Source organism: Vanacampus margaritifer, chromosome 9 (assembly GCF_051991255.1).
Source record: "Vanacampus margaritifer isolate UIUO_Vmar chromosome 9, RoL_Vmar_1.0, whole genome shotgun sequence".
NCBI lineage: Eukaryota > Metazoa > Chordata > Actinopteri > Syngnathiformes > Syngnathidae > Vanacampus > Vanacampus margaritifer.
Genome location: NC_135440.1, coordinates 18,348,031 through 18,370,505, shown reverse-complemented (window position 1 = coordinate 18,370,505; position 22,475 = coordinate 18,348,031). Strand labels below are relative to the sequence as shown.

The 22,475-nt window shown below is 39.7% G+C and overlaps 1 protein-coding gene across 1 annotated transcript; it reads left to right on the top strand.

Annotated features, from left to right (window-relative positions):
- Positions 1 to 597: 597 nt before the first annotated feature.
- On the top strand, positions 598 to 21,552 carry atp8b2 (ATPase phospholipid transporting 8B2). Its single transcript, XM_077574636.1, has 29 exons — positions 598 to 647; positions 3,084 to 3,154; positions 6,046 to 6,104; positions 6,199 to 6,312; positions 8,024 to 8,122; positions 8,220 to 8,281; positions 8,433 to 8,505; positions 8,671 to 8,741; positions 8,814 to 8,893; positions 8,962 to 9,120; positions 10,828 to 10,916; positions 11,017 to 11,213; positions 11,365 to 11,485; positions 11,597 to 11,684; positions 11,781 to 11,815; positions 11,892 to 12,051; positions 12,145 to 12,333; positions 12,508 to 12,623; positions 13,460 to 13,612; positions 13,719 to 13,830; positions 13,914 to 14,019; positions 14,116 to 14,305; positions 15,100 to 15,283; positions 16,426 to 16,649; positions 16,716 to 16,799; positions 17,506 to 17,751; positions 17,841 to 17,979; positions 20,283 to 20,413; positions 20,691 to 21,552. Exons 2-29 carry the CDS (start codon positions 3,130 to 3,132, stop codon positions 21,171 to 21,173), a joined length of 3,789 nt encoding a protein of 1,262 aa, XP_077430762.1. The 5' UTR covers positions 598 to 647; positions 3,084 to 3,129; the 3' UTR covers positions 21,174 to 21,552.
- Positions 21,553 to 22,475: the final 923 nt, after the last annotated feature.

Here is a 22,475-nt window from a genome sequence, read left to right as displayed (position 1 = left end):
TAAATTAAAATTGATTATAAAATATGCTGATATACTAATATTTCATCCATCCAATGTTACTGTACTTTATGAAATTATTTACCAATTAAAATTAAAGCATTCATTGCAATTAAAATGATATCATAAACTGATTACAACGTTGATAATCTCCCTCTCATTCAGAGAGAAAGTGAGAGTGTGAGAGTCACAATAGGCACCCTGCAGATCAATTGTTGACAAATTTACTATTTGTTAATTGCACACCCAATAATTATAGCAAGATAGCACAAGGCAACTCATCAGTTCCATCAAGCTGTTGAAACAGTAGAGGGCGCCACTAAACAGAACAGATTTCTAGTGCAAAGTGCATTTTTTATTTTTTACCCGAGCGACCGTTCCTGTGTAGATCAACTTGAATGAAGAATAAACAAGCAAAAAACATAGTGTAGATCAACTAAAGGGAAGAAGAGCAACATCATGGAGGACTTTCTCAAACGAGGAAGTAGGAATATGGAAAAGGATGCAACCTTTCCTCCCTCCTCCCTTCCTCCCTCCTCATCTTCCTCATCCAGCATCGACAACTACCAACCTGATGGTGACCTCAGACCGTGAGGAGCAAGTCAGGATGCCTCCACTGCAAACATTTCACTGTCGCTAACTTTGAGGAGGTACGTCTAATTCGGTCATTTTCCTTTTCAGCCTTTATTGTTTGTTTACGCTGTTGCTGGACTATAAAGATTATTTTGTATCTGTGTGAGCATTATTACTGCTTTGTCTGAAAATGATTTGCTTACCACTAATATTGCTTTGTATCATTTGTTGTGTTTGTTTTTATTACCATATAAAAAAGATCATATGGATGGAAATGACACAAGAAAGTGCCATATTGTGGTGACTTGAGATAAGAGTGACCTGACTTTGTCTGCTGCTGTTTGGACCATTTTTAAAATTTGAGACATGAGCGCTGAATGGTAGCAAGAACGCAACTCGGCTCACTTCACAACAAACAGTTTGGCATGTAGTTGACAGTTCTTAAGAGGCTGCTAAATGTAAAACAAAGAGAATTACACATTGTGTATTTAAGGAACCACACATCTTTTCTTTAGATAAGTTCATTAAAAAATATTAAAAATTAGTCATTGCTTTTATGCACAATAAATAAATTTTTTTGGGGGGGGGGCCTAAACATGCATGAATACTCACCAAATTTGGCACACACATTGGGCCTACTGAAAAATTTGATATTTTAAAGTTGCCATGCACGACTAACACAAAAATGCCTTTGTAGTGCCCCCTACAGAGATTTTACAAAGCCCTAGCCCGCTGCGTTTGACCTAGTTTTAGTTTTAGTTTTTTTTTTAACTTAATTTTTTTTAAATTGTTTGCAGGTTGTATTTTTAGCTAATTTTCTCTAATTTAGCACTTAAATTAATTCACTTGTATGTTTCTAACTTAATTCTTATGTAATGTTATTTAATATTTAATTTAATATTATCCATTATTTTTGTTAATGTTTTATTTTTTTAGTAAATATTTTTTTGTATTTTTATTTTATTTAACTTCATTATTTTTTAATTTTGTATTTTAGATTTATTTTATTGTGTTATAATATTTGTATGCATTATTTGATGGGCTTTTTTTTTTTTGTTTTTTTTTTCATTTTTCTTGTTTAACTAAAAAAATTACAACATGGCTCAAGTGGCCATCTCCCATCCCAAACAAAGTAGACTCAAATGTAAGCGCTTATGACCTAGTCGGAGTGCCCTTGAGCAAGATATTGAACCACCAGTTACTCCTGAAGCTGCGTCACCAGATAATAAATTAGGGGACAGTGTTGACGACTTTTGAGTACCTTTAAGGTAAAAGCGCTAATAGTGCTATACAAGTAAAAGCCCGTATCCCATATAAATGGAAATGGCAGGATAAAAATGTGTGTGCATGTGTGTGTGTGTGTTTGTGTAGCGTAGAAACAACATGAAGGTCATTAGTGTAGCCCACATCTGAGCAGGAAGGAAGTGTCGTGAAGTCTTTGTGTAAATGTGATTAGTCCACAAGAGATGAATGCTAAATGAATCAGGCTTTAACCTCATAATTCTTATTTTTATACTAGAGGAGATGTTACCATTCACACTGACAGGGATTTGAACCCAAATCCTGAAGTTTTAAGCCAGTAATGTTAACCAACCATCTAACCACCACCAATATTTTCAAAGAATGGCATATTAAAATTTACTTCAACTTTGATACACAAAATAGGAGCCATCCAAATCCAATCAGCCCAATCTGGTAGGTCAAAATAATGAACCCAATCTTGGTAAAAAGAATAATAATAAAATAACTGCTCAAAATCCACAGCTACCCAGCGAGATGTTTAGAAAAACAAGCCAACATATTTGAGTGTGAAAGACAAAATGAGGAGAGAGTGACAGTGGAAGAGAAGAAACTAGAGCTGAAAACCGATCCGTCCCTCGCTTGCTCGCTCTCCCCCTCTTGCTCAAAAGTATTGATTAAAGGCTCGTCTGCCAGTGCCAGTTCTAGACAAGCCGAGACGCGTCGTGTCTTTGATGCACTGTCCTCCTGGGCAGCACAGTGTCCTAGTAGTTAGTGTGTCACTGCCTCACAATTCTGAGGTTCTGGGTTTGAATCCCGACAACAGCCCTTCTGCTGTTCTCATCTTCGTGCTTGTGTGGGTTTATTATTATTATTATTTCCTCCCACATTCAAGAAAAATGCATATTATGAAAAACAAGGTTTGTGAAACTTGTGAAACGAAAGGTTGCAAACAAGAAAGTTGAAGGATCATCCTTGCCAATACAATAAACAGGATTTCAACATATGCTAACCAGTTAAATAAATGCATTGTGAATGTGGACATCTGAGTTTCGTGTTATCGGTGACAAAGCAAAAAGTGTTAGTGAGTGAAGTGTTAGTAATTTACTCTACTTCATTTATAAAACACTTAAAAAAACGCTTTGGGCATAATAAATGTGGCTAGTTGCCTACATGTGCCCTGTGATTGGCTGGCAACCATGATTTATTTATTTATTACTATAGTGTCAATCATTGAACAGTATTTTTGGTCTCATGTGTTTCTTCTCATGTAGATACTCTCATGGGCTATAGCAGAAGCAAGGCGACAGCAGTGCTGAGATGTTTGCAAAGAAACCTCCTCCAGGTACGGCAATAGCTAGCAAGTTAGCAACTAGCCACCATAAGGCTAAGTGAGTGGCCCTTATAGGCTAGCTTCTTTTCGAAAGCAGTTTATTAGGCAAAAATGACTCATCGCACAATTTTTAGAGCGGTATAAACGACTCCACCATTGTATAAAAAGCAGTTGGGAATGATACCATCAGCAGTGAGTTGACGATATTGACAGAAGAGTGTGTTAAAAACACACTTTGTTGCAGTGAAGTAGCATCATGGTTAGTCCCGGCCGCTCTACCTCGATGGCGCCCGTTTTGAGCCATCGAGCAATTTGATCCTTTTAGTAAAGAGCCCTTTGGTTACCTTGGTAACGTCCTTGCATATGCGGTGACATAATGCCTTAAGCTATATACTGCACTATATTGCCACATCATGAACAGGCGACAGCCAAGAAAAGTGATGATGATGATGATGCTGATGATGATGGTGTAGGTCCACTTTCTATATGATGTGCGTGGCAGTGAGTATTAATGTCAATGACCTTGCCTTTTGCCACTTGCCACTGCTGACTGAGACGCTGATCAATTTGAGGGCGCCAGGCTCCCTTGCCTCATCATCATCATCATCTTCATCTTCATTCGTCAGCTCAAACACGTCGCATTCCTCCGACCTCTGGACCGTCAACTTTGCACACTAACAGCACACTCACAGATCAAAAGGAATGTCCTCAACATTTTTTTTTTTTAAGCCAGTGATTCTAAAAGCTAGTATTCACTATACAAATCAGCTAACAGTCCCTAATATGAATTTAATATTTAATACAGAGTACTAATTCAAGTGATGAATGAGCTTATGATTTATGAGGCTTTCCTTAGCGTTTGCCTGACTGACTTCCTCTCCCTGAAATCGTTAGCCCCCACTTTGCCATTGTTTTGTAGCCTAGCTAAGTGGTTAGCGCTCCATATAAAAATGTCACTCGACTGCAATTAGACTCCAAATTTGTCATTCTGCGTGACATTACAGATAGTAGGTCTTTCATCTCGAGTCGATACTCAAATACACTTTTGTCTCAGGGTGAGCCTGCAGGTTTGTCTGTAATGGACCTTTATGGATTTCCACGCACTTCTTCTCACATCGCAGTCAGCGTCGGGGGCTCCTAATGCCTTCGCTGTTGTCAGATGTGCAGTCTTAAACACTTAATGGGCAGTTTGCTAAAGGTGCATTCAAGTGACTGTTCTAAGGAAGAACAGAGGACGGGAGATCTGGCATCAGATGGGAAGAGGCCAGCTGCATCTGATTACTTGGACTACGAGCTTCTGTTCGAGCAAATTGAGCCAGGGCCATGACAGTAATGTTTAAAAGAAGTTGTATTCTTGTCTGCTATTGTTTTTGGATATTTATATGAACTGGCTGTTACATTATGTGATCAGATAATAACGTGTTTTCTTAGAATTGGTGAAACATCATGTGGCTCTTTATTCAAGGTTATGTTTGAATGCTCATTTCCAAGTAACAACTATTGGTCTACATGCATCTATCAATCATCCCTCTGTTTATCCATCCATCCATTTACCCATTGTTCATCCATCCATCCATCATTCATCCATCCATGCATCCATCTATCACCTACCATCCATCATCCAACCTTCCAACAATCCATCCATCCATCATTCATCCAATCATCCATATACCCATTGTTCATCCAACCGTCTATCACCTACCATTCATCCATCCAAACTTCCAACAATCCATCCATCCCGCATCCAACCTTCCAACAATTCATCCATCCATGCATCAATTTGTCACCTACCATTCACCACCCATCCATCCTTCCTACGATCCACCATCCATCCAGCCTTCCAACAATACATCCATCCATCATTCATCCATCTATCCATCCATCTATCACCTACCATCCACCAAGGTTATGTTTGATCCACCATCCATCCAGCCTTCCAACAATACATCCATCCATCCATCTATCTATCATTCATCCATCTATCTATCCATCCATCTAGCCATCATTCTAATACAACCATCCATCCATCATTCATCCATCCATGCATCCATCTATCACCTACCATCTACCATCCATCCATCCATCCATCCATCTATCACCAACCATCCACAATCTATCATCCTTCTAAAAATACATCCATCCTTCATCCATCCATGCATCCATCTATCACCTACCATCCATCATACAACCTTCCAACAACCCATCCATCCAGCCATTATTAATCCATCCATCTATCATTCATCCATCTAACCATCCATCACCTACCATTCATCCATTCAAACTTCCAACAATCCATGCCGCATTTATCCATCCATCCTTCATCCATCCATCTCTATATCAACAGAATCGAAAGAACCAAGTATTTTGGGATTTATAATATTGTTAACAAACTGCAAAGATCTATTATTAGATGTGATTAAATGACACACGTCTGGCTGGGATAACGACATTCCATTATGAATCATGGCTGTACAAACACAGGAAACAGCAGCACGTTCATTAATGTGTTATTGCATGTTAATCGCTGTAGTTGTGCCACCTCTTCCTGTGGCCTCCTCGTTGATTCTCGTGTCGTCATCGGTCAAATCTGTGCTGAGATTTCTACCCTTTCCTCAGAGCAACACAGGTACGGTGCTTGCATCATCGCAGCGCTCTGCACAGTCATTTCAGTTTCAAAAGCGCTCTCATCAATATTTAAAGAGGCTGACCTAAGCAGTAAGAATTTAGTTGTATCTCAGCAACATGAGCATCACTGCACGTTTTGGATGATATCTTATTAAATGTACAGGATGACAAGATGTTGATGGTTATGGTTGTTTGTCTGCAAGTGCACCTTTAAATGAAGGAGATATTTAATAATGTGTGCGTTTGAATCACATAATGCGCCTACTGTGTTCCCGCAGAGGAGGAGAGAAGGGTCAGGGCTAATGACAGAGAGTACAATGAAAAGTTCCAGTATGCAGTAAGCTCGCTCTCTCTGCTATACAACATTATGCTGTGCTTTACAATATTTGATGTGTGCGTCCTTTCCTTGTGCTCCTTCAAAACACGACAAGAGCAACTGCATCACCACATCCAAGTACAACGTGCTCACCTTCCTGCCCATCAACCTGTTTGAGCAGTTCCAGGAAGTGGCCAACACATACTTCCTCTTCCTGCTCATTCTGCAGGTGAGGGGCGGGGTCACGTATACTCGACATCATCTGCCTCCTGCTGATTGCAGGAACTTGGTAGAGGTTTCCTGCTACTGATTTGTCTCTTGATTGTAAATGGTGCTGTTTGATATGACGGTTATCAGGTTATCTCTCATGCACACTACCTAAACACTCTCATAAATACTACTGAAATGCTCACACACTACTGATTTATTTTTGCTTACATACACTCACACAATACTGAAATGTTTTCAAATACCAGTAAAACAATTTTAACTCATTTCGTACTACTGAAAAGCTGTCACACACGTTATTAAAACTCTCACTAAAATAGTTTCGTGTAGACTACTGAAATACTCTCATACTGTACACAATGATTTTTACACACACACAAACACACACACACACACTTGTACTTATATAATTGTGAGGACATCCATAGACATAATGCATTTCCTAGCCCCTCCCCCTAACCCCAACCACCAAAAATGATTGCCTACCCCTATTCCTTACCCTAACCTCAATCATAACCCAATTCAAACCTAAATTCTAAAACTAAGTCAAAACTAAACAAGACCGCACACACACACACACACACACACACACACACTACAAAAATGCTCTCACATTCACTACTGAATTATTTTCCCCTGGTTACATTCACTAACCCCAACTCGAAACGCTCTCAGTGAACTGAATTACCCTTACACACAAAAATTAAATACTCTCACACAAATACCATAGTTTTCTTTGCTCACATTAACCACTGAAAGCCTCTCACACACTACTGCCATGCTTTTACACACACTACTAAAATGCTCTCACACAACTACTGATAGTCTGTCACGCTCTCACACTAAACTGAACACTCTCACCCAAAACAATCACGTGTGCTGCTGAATTTGCTGCCCACACACACACAACTGAAACCCTCACATGCACAAATGAAATGCTCGCACACAAACTACACTCGTGAAATGCTTACACACAATAACAGGGCACTTTGTGAAATACTCTCATGCAACTGCTGAACTGCTTCCACACACTACAGATTTTTTTGTTTAGTTTGCTTACATGCACTACTGGAACGCTCTTACATTCACTGAGGAAATTTTCTCACACTACTGATACATTTCCTTGATTCTTTGACTCCTTGAAATAGTCATAGACAAATGAATTACCCTCACATAAAAATGAAATTCTCTCATTGTTTTTGCTCACATGCACCACACAAACACACTTACACACTACTGAAATGCTCTCACACGCACTGGTAAATTGTTCTCCCATAAACCACTGAAATTTGTTTTGCTTTCACACCCAAATGAAATGCTCTCACACACAAAACTGAAACACTCTCACACTCACCTTCTAAAATGCTCTCAAACACACAACTGATGTTTTTGCCAACACATACACCTGAAACACTCTAACCAACAAATTATATTCTCTCACACAATCTATACTATAGGAAAACACACACACACACACAGATAAAAGGGCACTACTGAAACGCTGTCATACACACTACTTAAATACTCACACACTATGCTGAGTATTTTTGCTCACATTCACAACTGAAACGATCTCACACATATTGCTGACTTTTTTGCTCATACACTACTGAAACTCTCTGGCACACTACTAAAATGTTCTGTGCATAGTTTGACAGCCTGTGTCCCCTCATTCAGTCTTAACATGGCGTTGTATGCTCCCTCTGATCTAGTTGATCCCTCAAATCTCTTCCCTGCCGTGGTTCACCACCATCGTGCCTTTAGCTCTGGTGCTGAGCATCACCGCCGTGAAGGACGCAACAGACGACTATGTGCGCACGTCTTGCTTTACGTCACAATGAAATACCTTTAGAAAGACTTTCGTGAATAAATGTTAACATTGTCTTTTTCTTTGGTCATTTCTTGTAGTTTCGCCACCGGAGTGACAACCAAGTGAACAACCGTCAGTCTCAAGTGCTCATCCGTGGCTTGTAAGTTTTAAACCTGTTTGCATGCATAATTTGTTTTAAATCGTGTTTTTTTTTTTTATATAGATCATATTGAGCAGCATGAAACTGTCCCAAGTTTGAGTTGAAAGAAATGTTGAATACATATTTTTATCTTCCTATTTTGCTGTGTTAGGCTTCAGAATGAAAAATGGATGAACGTCCGAGTGGGTGACATCATCAAATTGGAGAACAATCAGTTTGTGGCAGTAAGTAACTGCATAGTTTTATAAGATCCAAATGTCTACCTTTAGGTATTTTTTTGCAGCATGCAAGGGCCAAAATATTCGCTACCTTCCACACTATGATGCGTTGTAGTACCATTACAACATACAGCCACAATAATAATCCAAATCTGCCTTTTTATTTCTCAGGCTGACTTGCTGCTGTTGTCCAGCAGTGAACCTCACGGTCTCTGTTACATCGAGACGGCCGAACTTGACGGGTCAGTGAAAGCACCGCACCTTGTCCATCACTTCCACATAACTGACTTTGTGACGTGTTGAATATCCCACAGAGAGACCAACATGAAGGTGCGCCAGTCCGTCTCGGTCACGTCAGAACTGGGCGACCCCAACAACTTGGACGAGTTTAACGGTGATTTGTGAGGTGATGTTTTTATGTGCGTGTCCATCAACTCTTATTATTCATCTCTGTCTGTGAAGGTGAGGTGGTATGCGAGCCCCCCAACAACAAGCTGGATCGTTTTAGCGGGACTTTGCACTGGAGGGACATAAACTATTCTTTGACCAACCAGAACATGCTTCTTCGAGGGTGTGTCCTCCGCAACACCGAGGCCTGCTATGGCCTGGTCATCTTTGCAGGTAGAAACATTTCTGACATCTTCGGGGTATTACCGGACACAGAACTTTATATTTTATTCTTGCAAATGTTTGTGTGTGTGGTCGTATACGTTTACAAAATGCTTAAAAGGGGGGTTAAAAATTGTGCTTAATTAAACATACCTGCGTTCACAGCAATAAACAGGGATTTGGTGCACTAATTTGTTGACATAGGCCCATAGAAAGTCACGTCCAGAAAATGTCTTGACCATTTGCCACAGCACATTTACAAACATCACTAACATATTAACATGCGACTTTCCTGGAATCAGAAAACAGTTTTTAAAAATGCTTTCAATATTCAGCCTTTATCCAAATTCACACCATGAAGTTATTAGTTTATTCCTTTGCCCATGGGGTTGTGGAAATGGAAATCGGTCATGCAACATAAAAGGCTAACAAGCTAACTGGCTGACAAAGTAAGTAGCATGGCGCTCATGCAACCTCCTACCTTATGCAATAAGAATTAAATTGACTAGAAAACAAGCTCAAATGCTAGCTAGGGAAGTAAGATGAATACTTACTTTTCCGTGTTCATGATGTTGATTATTAAAACATACAATGAGATCAGTGAATTCAGGCATTTCCTAAGGATTTTATTCACAAATTTGTGGACAGTGAGAATATGCTACCTGCGCCATTTTGGTTCTCAACTGTGACGCCCAACCCTTTGCTCGTCCCTCATATTCTTTATCCTTGCAGAAAACCCTCCCAGTTAGTCACATGGTACACAGAAAATCAGATAAGAGAGTTGAGTTGTTTTTCAGAAGAGACAGAGAGACTGGGGAGCCGTAGTATAAACAAAGGGGTCTCATTAACACATTCGCTTGCCCCCACCACATGTTCTCAGGAGAGCACAAAGAGAAAACCACCCCCCTCACATCATTTGAATTCTCACACAAAACTATACTGAGTAAATCAAAGCAATTTTGTCCAATTCTAAATAGTTATAACTAAATGCAAACAGTTATAATTAAATTGAAACAGAAGATTCACTTCACTAGCTAGCTAGCATGGTGGCCATACAAACTACTCCTACCTTATGCAATAAGAATAAAATTGACTAGAAAACAAGCTCAAATGCTAGCTAACTAGCTTTTACATATTATTGATAAAGAACAAGCTTGCAGCTTAACTAGATAAGAGTTAAGTTTTTCACATCAAAGCAACAATAACAGGCAAACTAACTATCCAAGTAGAACGAATGCCTTATCAGTTGAGTAGTTTTTGCAGTCATGAAAAATAAGAACATAAGTAGTTAACTCCCTTACAAAATAAGAATACAACATAGTTAGCACTAGATAACAACTTCGTACACCAGCTAGATAACAATTGGTTGTGGCACTTTGAATACCGATTGCAAGCTACCAAACCAGCAAAGTAGAGAATATTGTGCTAAATAATAAGCTTACTAACAAGCTGGTCATCCAACCACCTTATTCGATAGGAAAAATAGCTTTATTGCATGATAATAATCCCTAAATAAAAAGCTTGGAACAGGCTAACTTCACAACTAATCAGCTGAATAGTTAACTACTAAATAGCTGGGATGGCGGTTAATACATGACATCCTGATTTCAATTTATATCAGTGGGCCTATTCCACTAATTACATAGATACTTTTTGTACAAAACTCTACCGATTGCTAGTGATAACATGCACGCATGATATGATGTGTTTACTTTCCAGGCCCAGACACCAAACTGATGCAGAACAGCGGTCCAACTAAGTTCAAGCGTACCAGCATCGACCGTCTGATGAACACTTTGGTCCTCTGGGTGGGACACCGTCTCACTTTCACAGCCCACGACTTTTTGAGGACATGATCTCAGTGGATTTAATGTCCTATCTCAAGGCATTCATCTTTCTCCATGTCAGATCTTTGGTTTCCTGGTGTGCATGGGTGTCATTTTGGCTGCGGGAAATGCCGTGTGGGAACGAGAGGTTGGATCGCTGTTTCAGAGTTACCTACCTTGGGATCCTGCTGTGGACGGCTTCCTTTTCTCCGCTGTCCTCGCCTTCTGGTCCTATGTGATCATCCTCAACACGGTGGTGCCCATCTCACTGTATGTCAGGTAAGGACAGGCCTACCTATATGATAATGAAGTGAAACATTATTTTTGGTGTAAGATTTTAAAAGGAAGCCACAATTTCATGATAGTAAAGTTGGAATATAGAAGAAAAGTATTTGTTTTGCATTTAGATGTTTTTCTGTGTACATAACAGCGTGGAAGTGATCAGACTGGGCCACAGCTACTTCATCAACTGGGACCGACAAATGTTCTGCTCACAGTGCAACACAGCAGCCGAGGCGCGGACCACCACGCTGAGTGAGGAGCTGGGCCAGGTGGGTTTCCACAGCAGAGCAGACAAAGTGTTTTTCTTTGATTGCGCTGGTGTTTGACCCACTTATTCTGCAACAATTTCGTTATTTATTATTATTATTATTATTATTCAGGTTGAGTACATCTTCAGTGACAAAACTGGAACACTCACACAGAACATCATGAGCTTTAAAAAGTGCTCCATCAATGGGCACAGTTATGGTGAGTTCACACAATATACTATATAGGATTTTTGGGGAGGTCAATGAATACAGTACCTTATATCTCAATGTATAATTACATTTGTGTCACTTTTAGGGGAAGTAGCAGATCCACTTGGGCCCCAGCCAAAGGTCTGTATAGCCCAAAAATCTACTGTAGGCCCTACATACACTCCTGTATGACCTAATAATATTGCTTCTCTTCCAGAGGTTGGACTTCACCCCTTTCAATCCCCTGGCAGATCCAGACTTCTGTTTCTATGACGACACACTCCTGGAATCGGTCAAAATGGGAGATTCCCACACTCATGAGTTTTTCCGCCTGCTCTCCCTCTGCCACACCGTCATGAGTGAGGAGAAGAGCGGGGGTGAGGATGAGGATGAGGAGGAGATGCCATGAATCCTATGAGTCATATGTGACCCCATCCACGCCTTTCTACCCTTTGTGTGTGCATGTCCAGGTGAGCTGGTCTACAAAGCCCAGTCTCCGGACGAAAGGGCGCTAGTGTCGGCCGCGAGGAACTTTGGATTTGTGTTTTGCTCTCGAACGCCCGGGACCATCACCACCACTGAGATGGGGCGAACCGTCACTTATACCCTGCTTGCCATCCTGGACTTCAACAACGCACGCAAGAGGATGTCTGTTATTGGTGTGTTGCCCTGATAGAAGAGAGAGAGAGAGAGAGAGAGAGAGAGAGAACTGAATCATTCAGATAGATAGATATAGATAGATAGATAGATAGATAGATAGATAGATAGATAGATAGATAGATAGATAGATAGATAGAATCCTCAGTGTTTTTGTTGTGCTGTTTGTTTGTCAGTCCGTAACCCAGAGGGCAGGATCCGTCTGTACTGCAAAGGTGCTGACACTGTGTTGTTGGAGAGGCTCCGCCCCTGTAAGCAAGACCTGATCAATATCACCTCAGACCACCTCAATGTGAGTCACCAACCACAGGTTCAATCAACCCTCTCTTCATGGGTAGACTCCTGCGTGAACCTGTGCTGCCATCTACTGTCATAGTAGCAAGAGCAGCTCATGCAAACGTCATTTTGAAAAGGTCTTTCATGCCAATATAATGTCCGTAGGCATTAAAAATTCAAATACAATTGATGTCAAAGACAAAAAACAACAAAAACACATTATTTTAATGCTTTATTTTACATAAAATGTTGTGCAAAGGAGCTGCTATATAACGCAATTTAGTAATAATAAATGTATATATATTTTTATTTTTTTATTTTTTATTTTTTTAATTTGTGGGGACAGGTAGCTACTTGTAATTTTCAATTAACAAAATGGCCTGGATTCCTTGAGTTGTGTCATGTTCCAAACATCAATTGCTATAAATTTGACAAAAAATAAAAAGTACTGTTCCCGTCACCAACGTCCAACATGAAACTCTAATGCCAACTAGTGGCAGATAATTACTTAAACACAAATTTATGACTCAATGTTTTACACTCTCTGTCCTCTTAACTGTCTATATCTTTTTAACGTCAATTAATTTTATGAATTACTTACAAAAATTACTGTATCAAATACAACCACGTTTGTATTTGTTAACCATATTTATCCAGTTTTATGTTAATTAACAAGAGCATGATAAACTTGACAATTTTATTTTATTGTACATTTAGAACGGATATAACGTGTGATTAATTTGACATTAATTGCATTTAACTATGGAAATCGTGATTAATTACGATTAAAAACTGGCCAGTGCACAATATTCAGATTTTGCCGATCTTTTTTGGTTGGGGGGGGGACTACAGGAATATGGCGCAGAGGGGCTGCGGACACTGGCTCTGGCCTACAGGGACCTGTCAGAGGAGCAATGGGAGATGTGGTCAGAGAGCCACCGATGTGCTGAGAAAGAAGAAGAGCTGCTGTCAGCTGCCTATGAGCAGATAGAACAAGACATGACGGTCAGTACACTCGGTCATACTTTGTCAATTCAAAGCCCAAATAAAACAGGCCAAAATCGAGATATCCAGGGGTTACTATTCAATCTAAAAGTGTGTCTGTGTCTAGTTGCTGGGTGCCACAGCTATAGAGGACAAGTTGCAGGAAGGTGTCCCAGAGACCATCGCTCTTCTCTCCCTTGCTAACATCAAGACATGGGTCCTAACAGGAGACAAGCAAGGTGAGACGGACAGAGGTAGCGATTTGATTTCTGTCAAGACAGTTCTAGGATCCGCTCACGTTTCTTTGTGCTGTCTCCCACAGAAACGGCTGTCAATATTGGCTACTCGTGTAAGATGCTGACGGATGATATGACCGAAGTTTTCATCATCAGTGGGCACAGCGTCCAGAGGGTGAAGCAGGAACTCAGGTCAGACGGATGGATGGACGGCTGCACTTCATTGTAAGACATTTGAGTTTCTACTAAATTGTGGCACAGACAAGTCTCTGGTTTGTTCCTCTACAGGAGAGTTAGGGATCGGATGATCGCACAGTCGCGAACAAAAGATGGTGAGAAAGAGGAGGTGGTCCAGGGATGTGGCGAAGCCTGCTTCACGAGATTTAGAAGAACAGGAAAACTGTCACAATTTCCAACTTCCAACCTCATGGACAACATCTCTGGAGATTTCGCCTTCATCATCAATGGCCACAGCTTGGTAGGAATCTGACAGACGTACCTCAAAATACACATCAATAATCATGCTCAAAGATGTACAATATGAAATGAAGCTACGGCCGTTGCTTTTCGTAGGCGTAAAAAGCAGGATTACTCGGAAGACATTTAGTCATTTTCAACAAAAACTAGGCTGTGCTGAAATTCTTCCTGTTTTATTCTTCTTCTTTCACATTTACAAACTAAATAAGTGTGCTGCCATCTAATGCTCAACAGTGTAATTACACACACCACAAAATAAATGGTCTGCGAACCACTTAACCCTGGAGAACCCAAGAACCCTTTTCTTCTTTGGAAAATTATGAATTATACATTAAATGACTGCTATAAGTTCACTGAACACCAAAATATATGTTTTTTTCAATTGTAACCCTTTTTTGTTTAACTAGCTCAGAGTTGCTAATTTATCAAAATATATATATAAAACATACTCCTAGGCATTCTGCAACATGATATGAAATAGATTAACAAAAAAAACACAATTTTACCATCTGAAGGTTTGCTGAGAAGATGGTTTTGTTTGGATTGATTTCCAGCTAACAAAACAGCATGTTGCCAGCCATCTTGTCACCACCACTCTGGCTCATGTAAGTGCAATATTCAGCCACTAGATGGCCCCATGCAGGGGTCAGAAGTGGCACTCTGGACTTTCGAAGTTAAATTTGTAAAAAAGAAAAAGAAAAGGTCTTTGTTATTTGAGTAGCAGAATTTATAGGGGCCAAATTTGACCCCGTGGGTTCTCCAGGGTTAAAGCGCTCTTTCCTGTCATCCAACAAGGCCCACGCACTGGAAGCTGACATGGAGGAGGAGTTTGTCACGACGGCGTGCGCATGCAAAGCGGTGATTTGCTGCCGAGTTACGCCTCTGCAAAAGGCTCAGGTGGTGGAGCTGGTGAAGAAATACAAGAGGGCCGTCACCCTGGCCGTCGGGGATGGAGCGAATGACGTGAGCATGATCAAGAGTAAGTTGGAGGAAGAATGATAACAAGGAGGAAAGGAACAAGAAGGAAAAGAGAAGTTGAGCTCAACAGAGCTTCAGTAAAGACGTGTTGTTATACCTCAATGTTACGAAAAGCCAGGCAGGCTGTGTGGCAATGAACGTTGCAGTGTATGCTATGTCCTCATCGCGTTGGGAACTTCTTTTCTTTAACCACCTTGAAGCCCCAGTGGCAGGCAAACAGTCTGTGCTCACTCCTATGTTGAGATAACCCAATAACCCAACGTACTGTTTTTCTATGTGTTCCTGCAATAGTTTTTGTAAGTTTTGCATCACGCTGTTTTTTGGCATGCATACATGCATGTGGCCTCATATATTATCAGTCCTCATATAATAGCGGGAGAATATTATTATTATTATTATTATTATTATTTTTAAGTACCCTGCACATTTTCCAGTACATTTCTGTTCTTCAAGGTATATTTTGCATTAGGGTTTTGGCGATCGTGGTAACTGTTTAAGGTATGGCGGGGGGGTGGGGGTAGATTATTGATGGGTTAAGGGTGAGGTTAGTTTAGGTAAAGTTAATTTAGGCTTAGGGGTTAGGAAGAGGAATGGGTCAGTCGAAATTATGAGCCCAAGATGTTCTTTTTTACAGCAGGCATTTATTTCTCTAAACCCATTAAGGCCAAAAACGCCTGGCAAAACATGTCTCTAAAATCTATGGGTGACTTCAGAGTCACCCCCGAAAACCTGAAGCTTTCCTGGAAATTCAACAATATTAAAAAAAATAATTGGTATATCAGCTCCCAAAGCAGATATACACCTGTGGCGTTCAACATATTTCGTAACAATATGCCACTGTTGACTGATTACACTGATTCGAAGTCCTCCCGCGCCGTCGTCAATCGCGTCATTTATTTCATAAATCCCGTGAATCTGCATAAGCCATAAAAGCTCCAATAAAATTCCAGGACATGTTAAAAAAGGCCCACGTCATCTTCTTGTGTATATTCTGATGCATTTCATCGGCTAAGAGCCCAAGAATTGGCCGGGGCAAGTGTCCTCTTTTTTGGGGAATGGGAAAATGGTCACACTACCTTAAACATTAAAAAAAAAAAAGTGGCAGAACATAAGCATCACCCTAACCCAAAATTTCCCCCGCAGGTGCTCATATTGGCGTTGGTATCTCAGGACAAGAAGGCATCCAGGCCGTCCTGGCCAGTGACTACTCCTTCTCCCAGTTCCGCTTCCTGCAGCGTCTTTTGCTGGTGCACGGTCGATGGTCCTACCTACGCATGTGCCGCTTCTTGTGCTATTTCTTCTACAAGAACTTCGCCTTCACAATGGTGCACTTCTGGTTCGGCTTCTTTTGCGGCTTCTCTGCCCAGGTCTGATAGGAAAGCTTACGGTGCGGAGTCCAGAACGACCATCAAGTACTTTTTGCTCTCTTGCAGACGGTGTATGATCAGTTCTTCATCACACTCTACAACATTGTCTACACGTCTCTGCCAGTGCTCGCAATGGGCATATTTGATCAGGTATGAATAGATATTGAGCGCTACAAGTGCAAGCAAGGCCAACTCTGCTTTATGTGTTACCATGCCAATATTGCATCATGATGGTGGTATTATTAAGAGTTTAACCCTGGAGGACCCACGGGGTCAAATTTGCCCCCTATAAATTCTGCTACTCAAATAACAAAGACCTTTTTTTTTTTTTTTTACAAATTTAACTTCAAAAGTCCAGAGTGCCACTTCTGACCCCTGCATGGGGCCATCTAGTGGATAAATATTGCACTTACATGAGCCAGAGTGGTGGTGACAAGATGGCTAAAATGCAACAAATAAAACAAAAAAAATTATATTGTTCAATGTAGCTGTGTATTTGATTGATTATTTTTTTAAATTCTAAATAGTTTACTGACAGTTTTTGTTATTCTGATTTTCGAAATGATACCCCTAAATCCCAAAGGGTCAGATTTCGCCCTAATCCTAAATTAGGGAATCAATTGAAAAAAACATTGAAAAAACATATATTTTGGTGTTCAGTGAACTTATAGCAGTCATTTAATGTATAATTCATAATTTCCCAAAGAAGAAAAGGGTTATTGAGTTCTCCAGGGTTAATTAAGTCTTATAAGTACCCACTGGCTTCTTCCAATGGTGGGTTACAGTGTATTAGCACAAAAGAGGGTTCGATCCACTAGCTTAGTATATATATCATTTTTACATTCTTGCATTTTAGGATGTGCCTGATCAAAGGAGTCTGGAGTATCCAAAGCTGTATGAGCCCGGCCAACTCAACCTTCTCTTCAATAAGCGCGAGTTCTTCATTTGCATCGCCCAGGGCATCTACACGTCAGTGGTGCTGTTTTTTGTCCCCTACGCCATCCTCGCCAATGCCTTGCAAAGCAGCGGAGAGCCTCTCGCCGACCACCAGACCTTCGCTGTCACCACGGCGACAGCCTTGGTCATTGTTGTGAGTGTACAGGTAAGCCTTACCAGAATAGTGTGAACTTCCATGCAGCTGCTCCCGTTATAAACATGCTGTTCTGTTTGTGTTTGTTTTTGTTTGTGTAGATCTCACTGGACACGGGCTTCTGGACTATTTTCAACCATGTGTTTGTGTGGGGTTCGTTGGGCTGCTATTTCACCGGCATGTTTGCTGTGCACAGTCAGACACTCTTTGGGAGCTTCCCCAAGCACTTCCATTTTGTAGGTCAGTCCATGATCTTGTTCCACCCACAAAAACACTAGAATGAAATCATAACCAAAAATGTTTTGTTCATTTCATCAATATCTCTTAAGTGTTTGTTTTTGCATCAAGTGTCTGTAGCCAAAAAGTACCGTGGTTTCATCAGATCGTAGCAAATTTTCCCACGTGCGTTTGAAAGACTTCCTCTTTTTCTTTTTTTTGCCATAATTGTTGCTAAAACGGTTTCCACGGGTCATTAAAAAGCATTTAAAGTTAAGTGGATTTTGCTCAAATTAAAGCCTTAATAGCATTAAAATGCATTAAATATAATGTCCGTAGGCATTAAAAAATCAAATACAATTGATGTAAAAAACAACAACAAAAACACATTATTTTAATGCTTTATTTTACATAAAATGTTGTGCAAAGGAGCTGCTATATAACGCAATTTAGTAATAATAAATGTGATTTAAAAAAAAAAAAATATATACAGTATATATATATATATATATATATATATATATATATATATATATATATATATATATATATATATATATATATATATATATATATATATATATTTATTTATTTATTTATTTATTTATTTATTTGTGGGGACAGGTAGCTACTTGTAATTTTCAATTAACAAAATGGCCTGGATTCCTTGAGTTGCTTCATGTTCCAAACATCAATTGCTATGAATTTGACAAAAAATAAAAAGTACTGTTCCCGTCACCAACGTCCAACATGAAACACTAATGCCAACTCGTGGCAGATAATTACTTTAACACAAATTTATGACTCAATGTTTTACACTCTCTGTCCTCTTAACTGTCTATATATTTTTTAACTTCAATTAACTTTATGAATTACTTACTATAAAATTACTGTATCAAATACAACCATGTTTGTATTTGGTAACCATATTTATCCAGTTTTATGTTAATTAACAAGAGTATGATAAACTTGAACATTTTATTTTATTGTACATTTAGAACAGATATAACGTGTGATTAATTTGAGATTAATTGCAAGTTAACTATGAAAATCGTGATTAATTACGATTAAAAATTGTAATCAACAGACAGCCCTAATATATAAACAGTATAATGCATATATGTATGTATGTACATTGTACTTTATGTGTGTGTACGTGAGTGTATTTATTTACAGAACGACAGAGGCATTAAACTTGTTTAAAGTTTAAAAAAACAGCAATAAAAAGCATTAAATTAACAGTTCCAAATCCTACCAGTCGATGTTAGCAATAAACCCTCAGACTTCTGCAAGAGAGAAAAATAGAATAGCCTAATGGAACATCTCAAATGTATTACGCGTTATTCAAAGGCCCTTTATATGGTGGCAGGTGTGTGCTGACTCATTTAACGTGAATTTAAATATGATTGCTTAATTCATTAGGCATCACCAGTTTTAAGAAAGTATGCAAACTGTTTGTTTACTAGAAGGGAATTAGATGAACTTAAAATAACACACCACTAATAATTAATTTTCCAGTATTGGATTAGGCATTGTGTATAAAGAATAAAAGTACAAATATCTCTGGCATCTCATTCCCTGAATTTTCTTTTAGACCGATTAAGTATCAAAATGCACGCCAGGTTTTATGTCATTCCGTGTAGGGTGGGCGTCTCTCCTAAAACGTGATTAGCACACATCATGTAGCTGGCCTAGCAGTGTAAAAGTAACCCGGATGTTTACCGTCCAGTTAGGGACCGTCCACAACTTACATTTCCAGAGTGAACAATGTCAACGGTGACTTGACTGGTAATTTAAGCCTCTGTAACACGCAACTTGTAGACGGTCCCCAACTCCGATTTGCTATGAGTCCGCCGCTAAATGAGTTGTTATCGGCCACTTTCATCCCCGCTTTCGGGTGTGGACATAACAACTCTTTGGCGAGTCCTCCGTGGCTGTACTGCTTTTGAAGAAATGCTTCTTTGCTAAAGGGTGTAATTCCACCTTTGATGTCCACCATGGGACGCAATAATTCCTGGTGAGTGTCTCTGTTGTCATTAGCAGCCATGTCATATACGCGTGTTTTACGCGTCACGATGATCACGTGACTGTCCAAAATGGACGATATTATACGTAATGCAAAAATATTCACAAAAAGTGCTATAAAATCTTAATCGCTCAACATAAATTGACTTTTTTTTCAGGAAAGAGTTTAAATTAACCATTTTATAGAATAGCTGGTTAGTTTTTCCATAAGTCACAAGAAAGAGCCATGGGGAAATTCAAATTGTAAAATGTTTACCATTTGAGGCTTAACAATTGCTTGTTTGTGTGTTTTTTGAGTACAGGCAGTGCTCAGAGAACATTATTGCAGCCAGTCGTGTGGTTGACTATTGCACTTGCAACGGCAATCTGTATAGTTCCAGTTTTGGCATTCCGCTTCCTCAAGTTGGACCTCAAACCTCAACTCTCAGACACGGTGAGAAAAAAAAAAAAGTCAAATTGTCCGACCAATGATTAACTTTGGAATATACTGTGACTGACCTCACACATTGTAAAAAGGCTGAAAATATTTACTGACTTAATCAGTGTACTCAAATGACAGATGGAGCTTTTAATGCAGTTTTACTGTTTTATGGTCTTTTTAGTTACGGTGATGTGACCAACATCCTTTGTTTTATTTCATTTAATTGCACATTCTATTACACTACGAAATTAGGACTAAAACCAACACATTTTTGATTTCCACTCTCTAGATCCGCTACGCTGAGCTGGTGCGTCAAAAGACGCGTAGGCTCGCAGGTGGCAGCGTGGCATCCACCTGGCGCAGTGCGGGCAGCGTCTCCGAGGGCCGCCTGGGCGCAAGGGGCGGTTCCCGGAGGTCCGGCTACGCCTTCGCCCACCAGGAGGGATTTGGGGAGCTGATCACCTCCGGGAAGAACATGCGTCTGTCGTCTTTGGCTCTGGCCAGCTTCGCCTCCAGACACAGCGCCAGCTGGATCGACACCCTGCGGAGAAAAAAGCACGTTCACACGCCTCCCAGTACGTCGGGGGAGTGCACACCTGCGCTCTCGCACTCCTCTTCTGTTCTGGGGTGCTCGCAGGAAGCACCCATCGAGGAGGAAAGAGTCGGAGACTCCCAGATGATTCCCATGACGTCCACTTCGGAAGATCTTCGGGAAGTAGCCAACTGCACAGGTTGCCATGACGACCACACAAACAGAGTGAAACAATTCTGACCTTATCAGGACAGATTTGAAATCTGATTGTGTAAAAAAAGAGTTCCAATGCTAATATAGTTGAAATTACATTGGTCAGCATTTGTAATTGTGAAGACCATGGGCAGATTAGATTCACATGGCAAATTTTTTTATAAAAATCCACTATCCACACATACACATATTAGAAGCAATGCAGCGAAGAGAAATGCTCCAAAATTAAGATAATAGAATGTTGGGAATATATTAATACAATTTAATGGAACAGATACTTTATAAGATTGTATGTTGTGAATGTAGGTCAATCAGCAGCAGCATATTTTAAGAGCGCATACAATTATTAAAGGGGAAGTCAATCCAAAAAATTAATTTGACAATAATATGTTATATGTGACCTCACTAGTCTAAACATGACATTCTGATTAATATTACATTTGTGGAATATGAGTTATGAAGCAAAATCCAGGAGTTTTAATGCATCTCAGGAGGCGGCCATTTTGCCACTTGCTGTTCACCGAAGATGACATCACAGTTGCTCAGGTCTCAGGTAACAACCAATCCCAGCTCAGCTTCAGAATACAGGTAAGCTGCGATTGGTCGTTGCCTGAGCCATGATCAACTGTGATGTCATCTTCAGTCGAAAAAGCAAATGGCAAAATGGCCGCCCCCTAAGATGGATAAAAACGACTCGATTTTGCTGCATAACTCATATTCCACAAATGAAATAATTAATCAGAATGTCATGTTTAGACTAGTGAGGTCACATATAACATTATTGTTAAAAAATGTTTACGGTTGACTTCCCCTTTACGGCAACAAAAACACGCATCTTATTACTTCTCAATGAGAACAACTTGTCACACATCTACTCATCACTGTCTTTTTGTCGACTGCATCATATTGATGTGTTTAAAGCAGTGTGATGCAAGTTTGATGACTGCTTGGCTTGTAATAGGAAGCCAAGTAGAAACTCAAACAGACTAATGGATGTGGCAGGCCATTTTGTGTGCCTACTAGCACCTCGACATACACTCTAAAAATGTTCTTTTACTGTTCAGTCATTCATTATCAATTAAATGTATTCAGGTATTATCATGCCTTGATTGCTACATGTCGAGTTGTACGAGTCTAAATATATATACTGTACATGAACGATTAAACAGGATGTAAATAAAGACCTGACACTCAAGGAGCAAAACGTCTGAAAATTTAAATAAATGAATGAATAAATAAATGAATAAAAATTCAAACAAAAACGGATGTAAAAAGTATAATTAAAAAATGTAATACAAAAAAAATACATATTGGAAATAAAAACAACAT

Coding starts and splice junctions, on each gene's coding strand:
- atp8b2 (XM_077574636.1), top strand. CDS start 3,130: ATGTTTGCAAAGAAACCTCCTCCAG. Junction 11,685..11,780: donor CATCAATGGGCACAGTTATG/GTGAGTTCACAC, acceptor TGTCACTTTTAG/GGGAAGTAGCAGATCCACTT. Junction 17,752..17,840: donor TCATTGTTGTGAGTGTACAG/GTAAGCCTTACC, acceptor TTGTTTGTGTAG/ATCTCACTGGACACGGGCTT.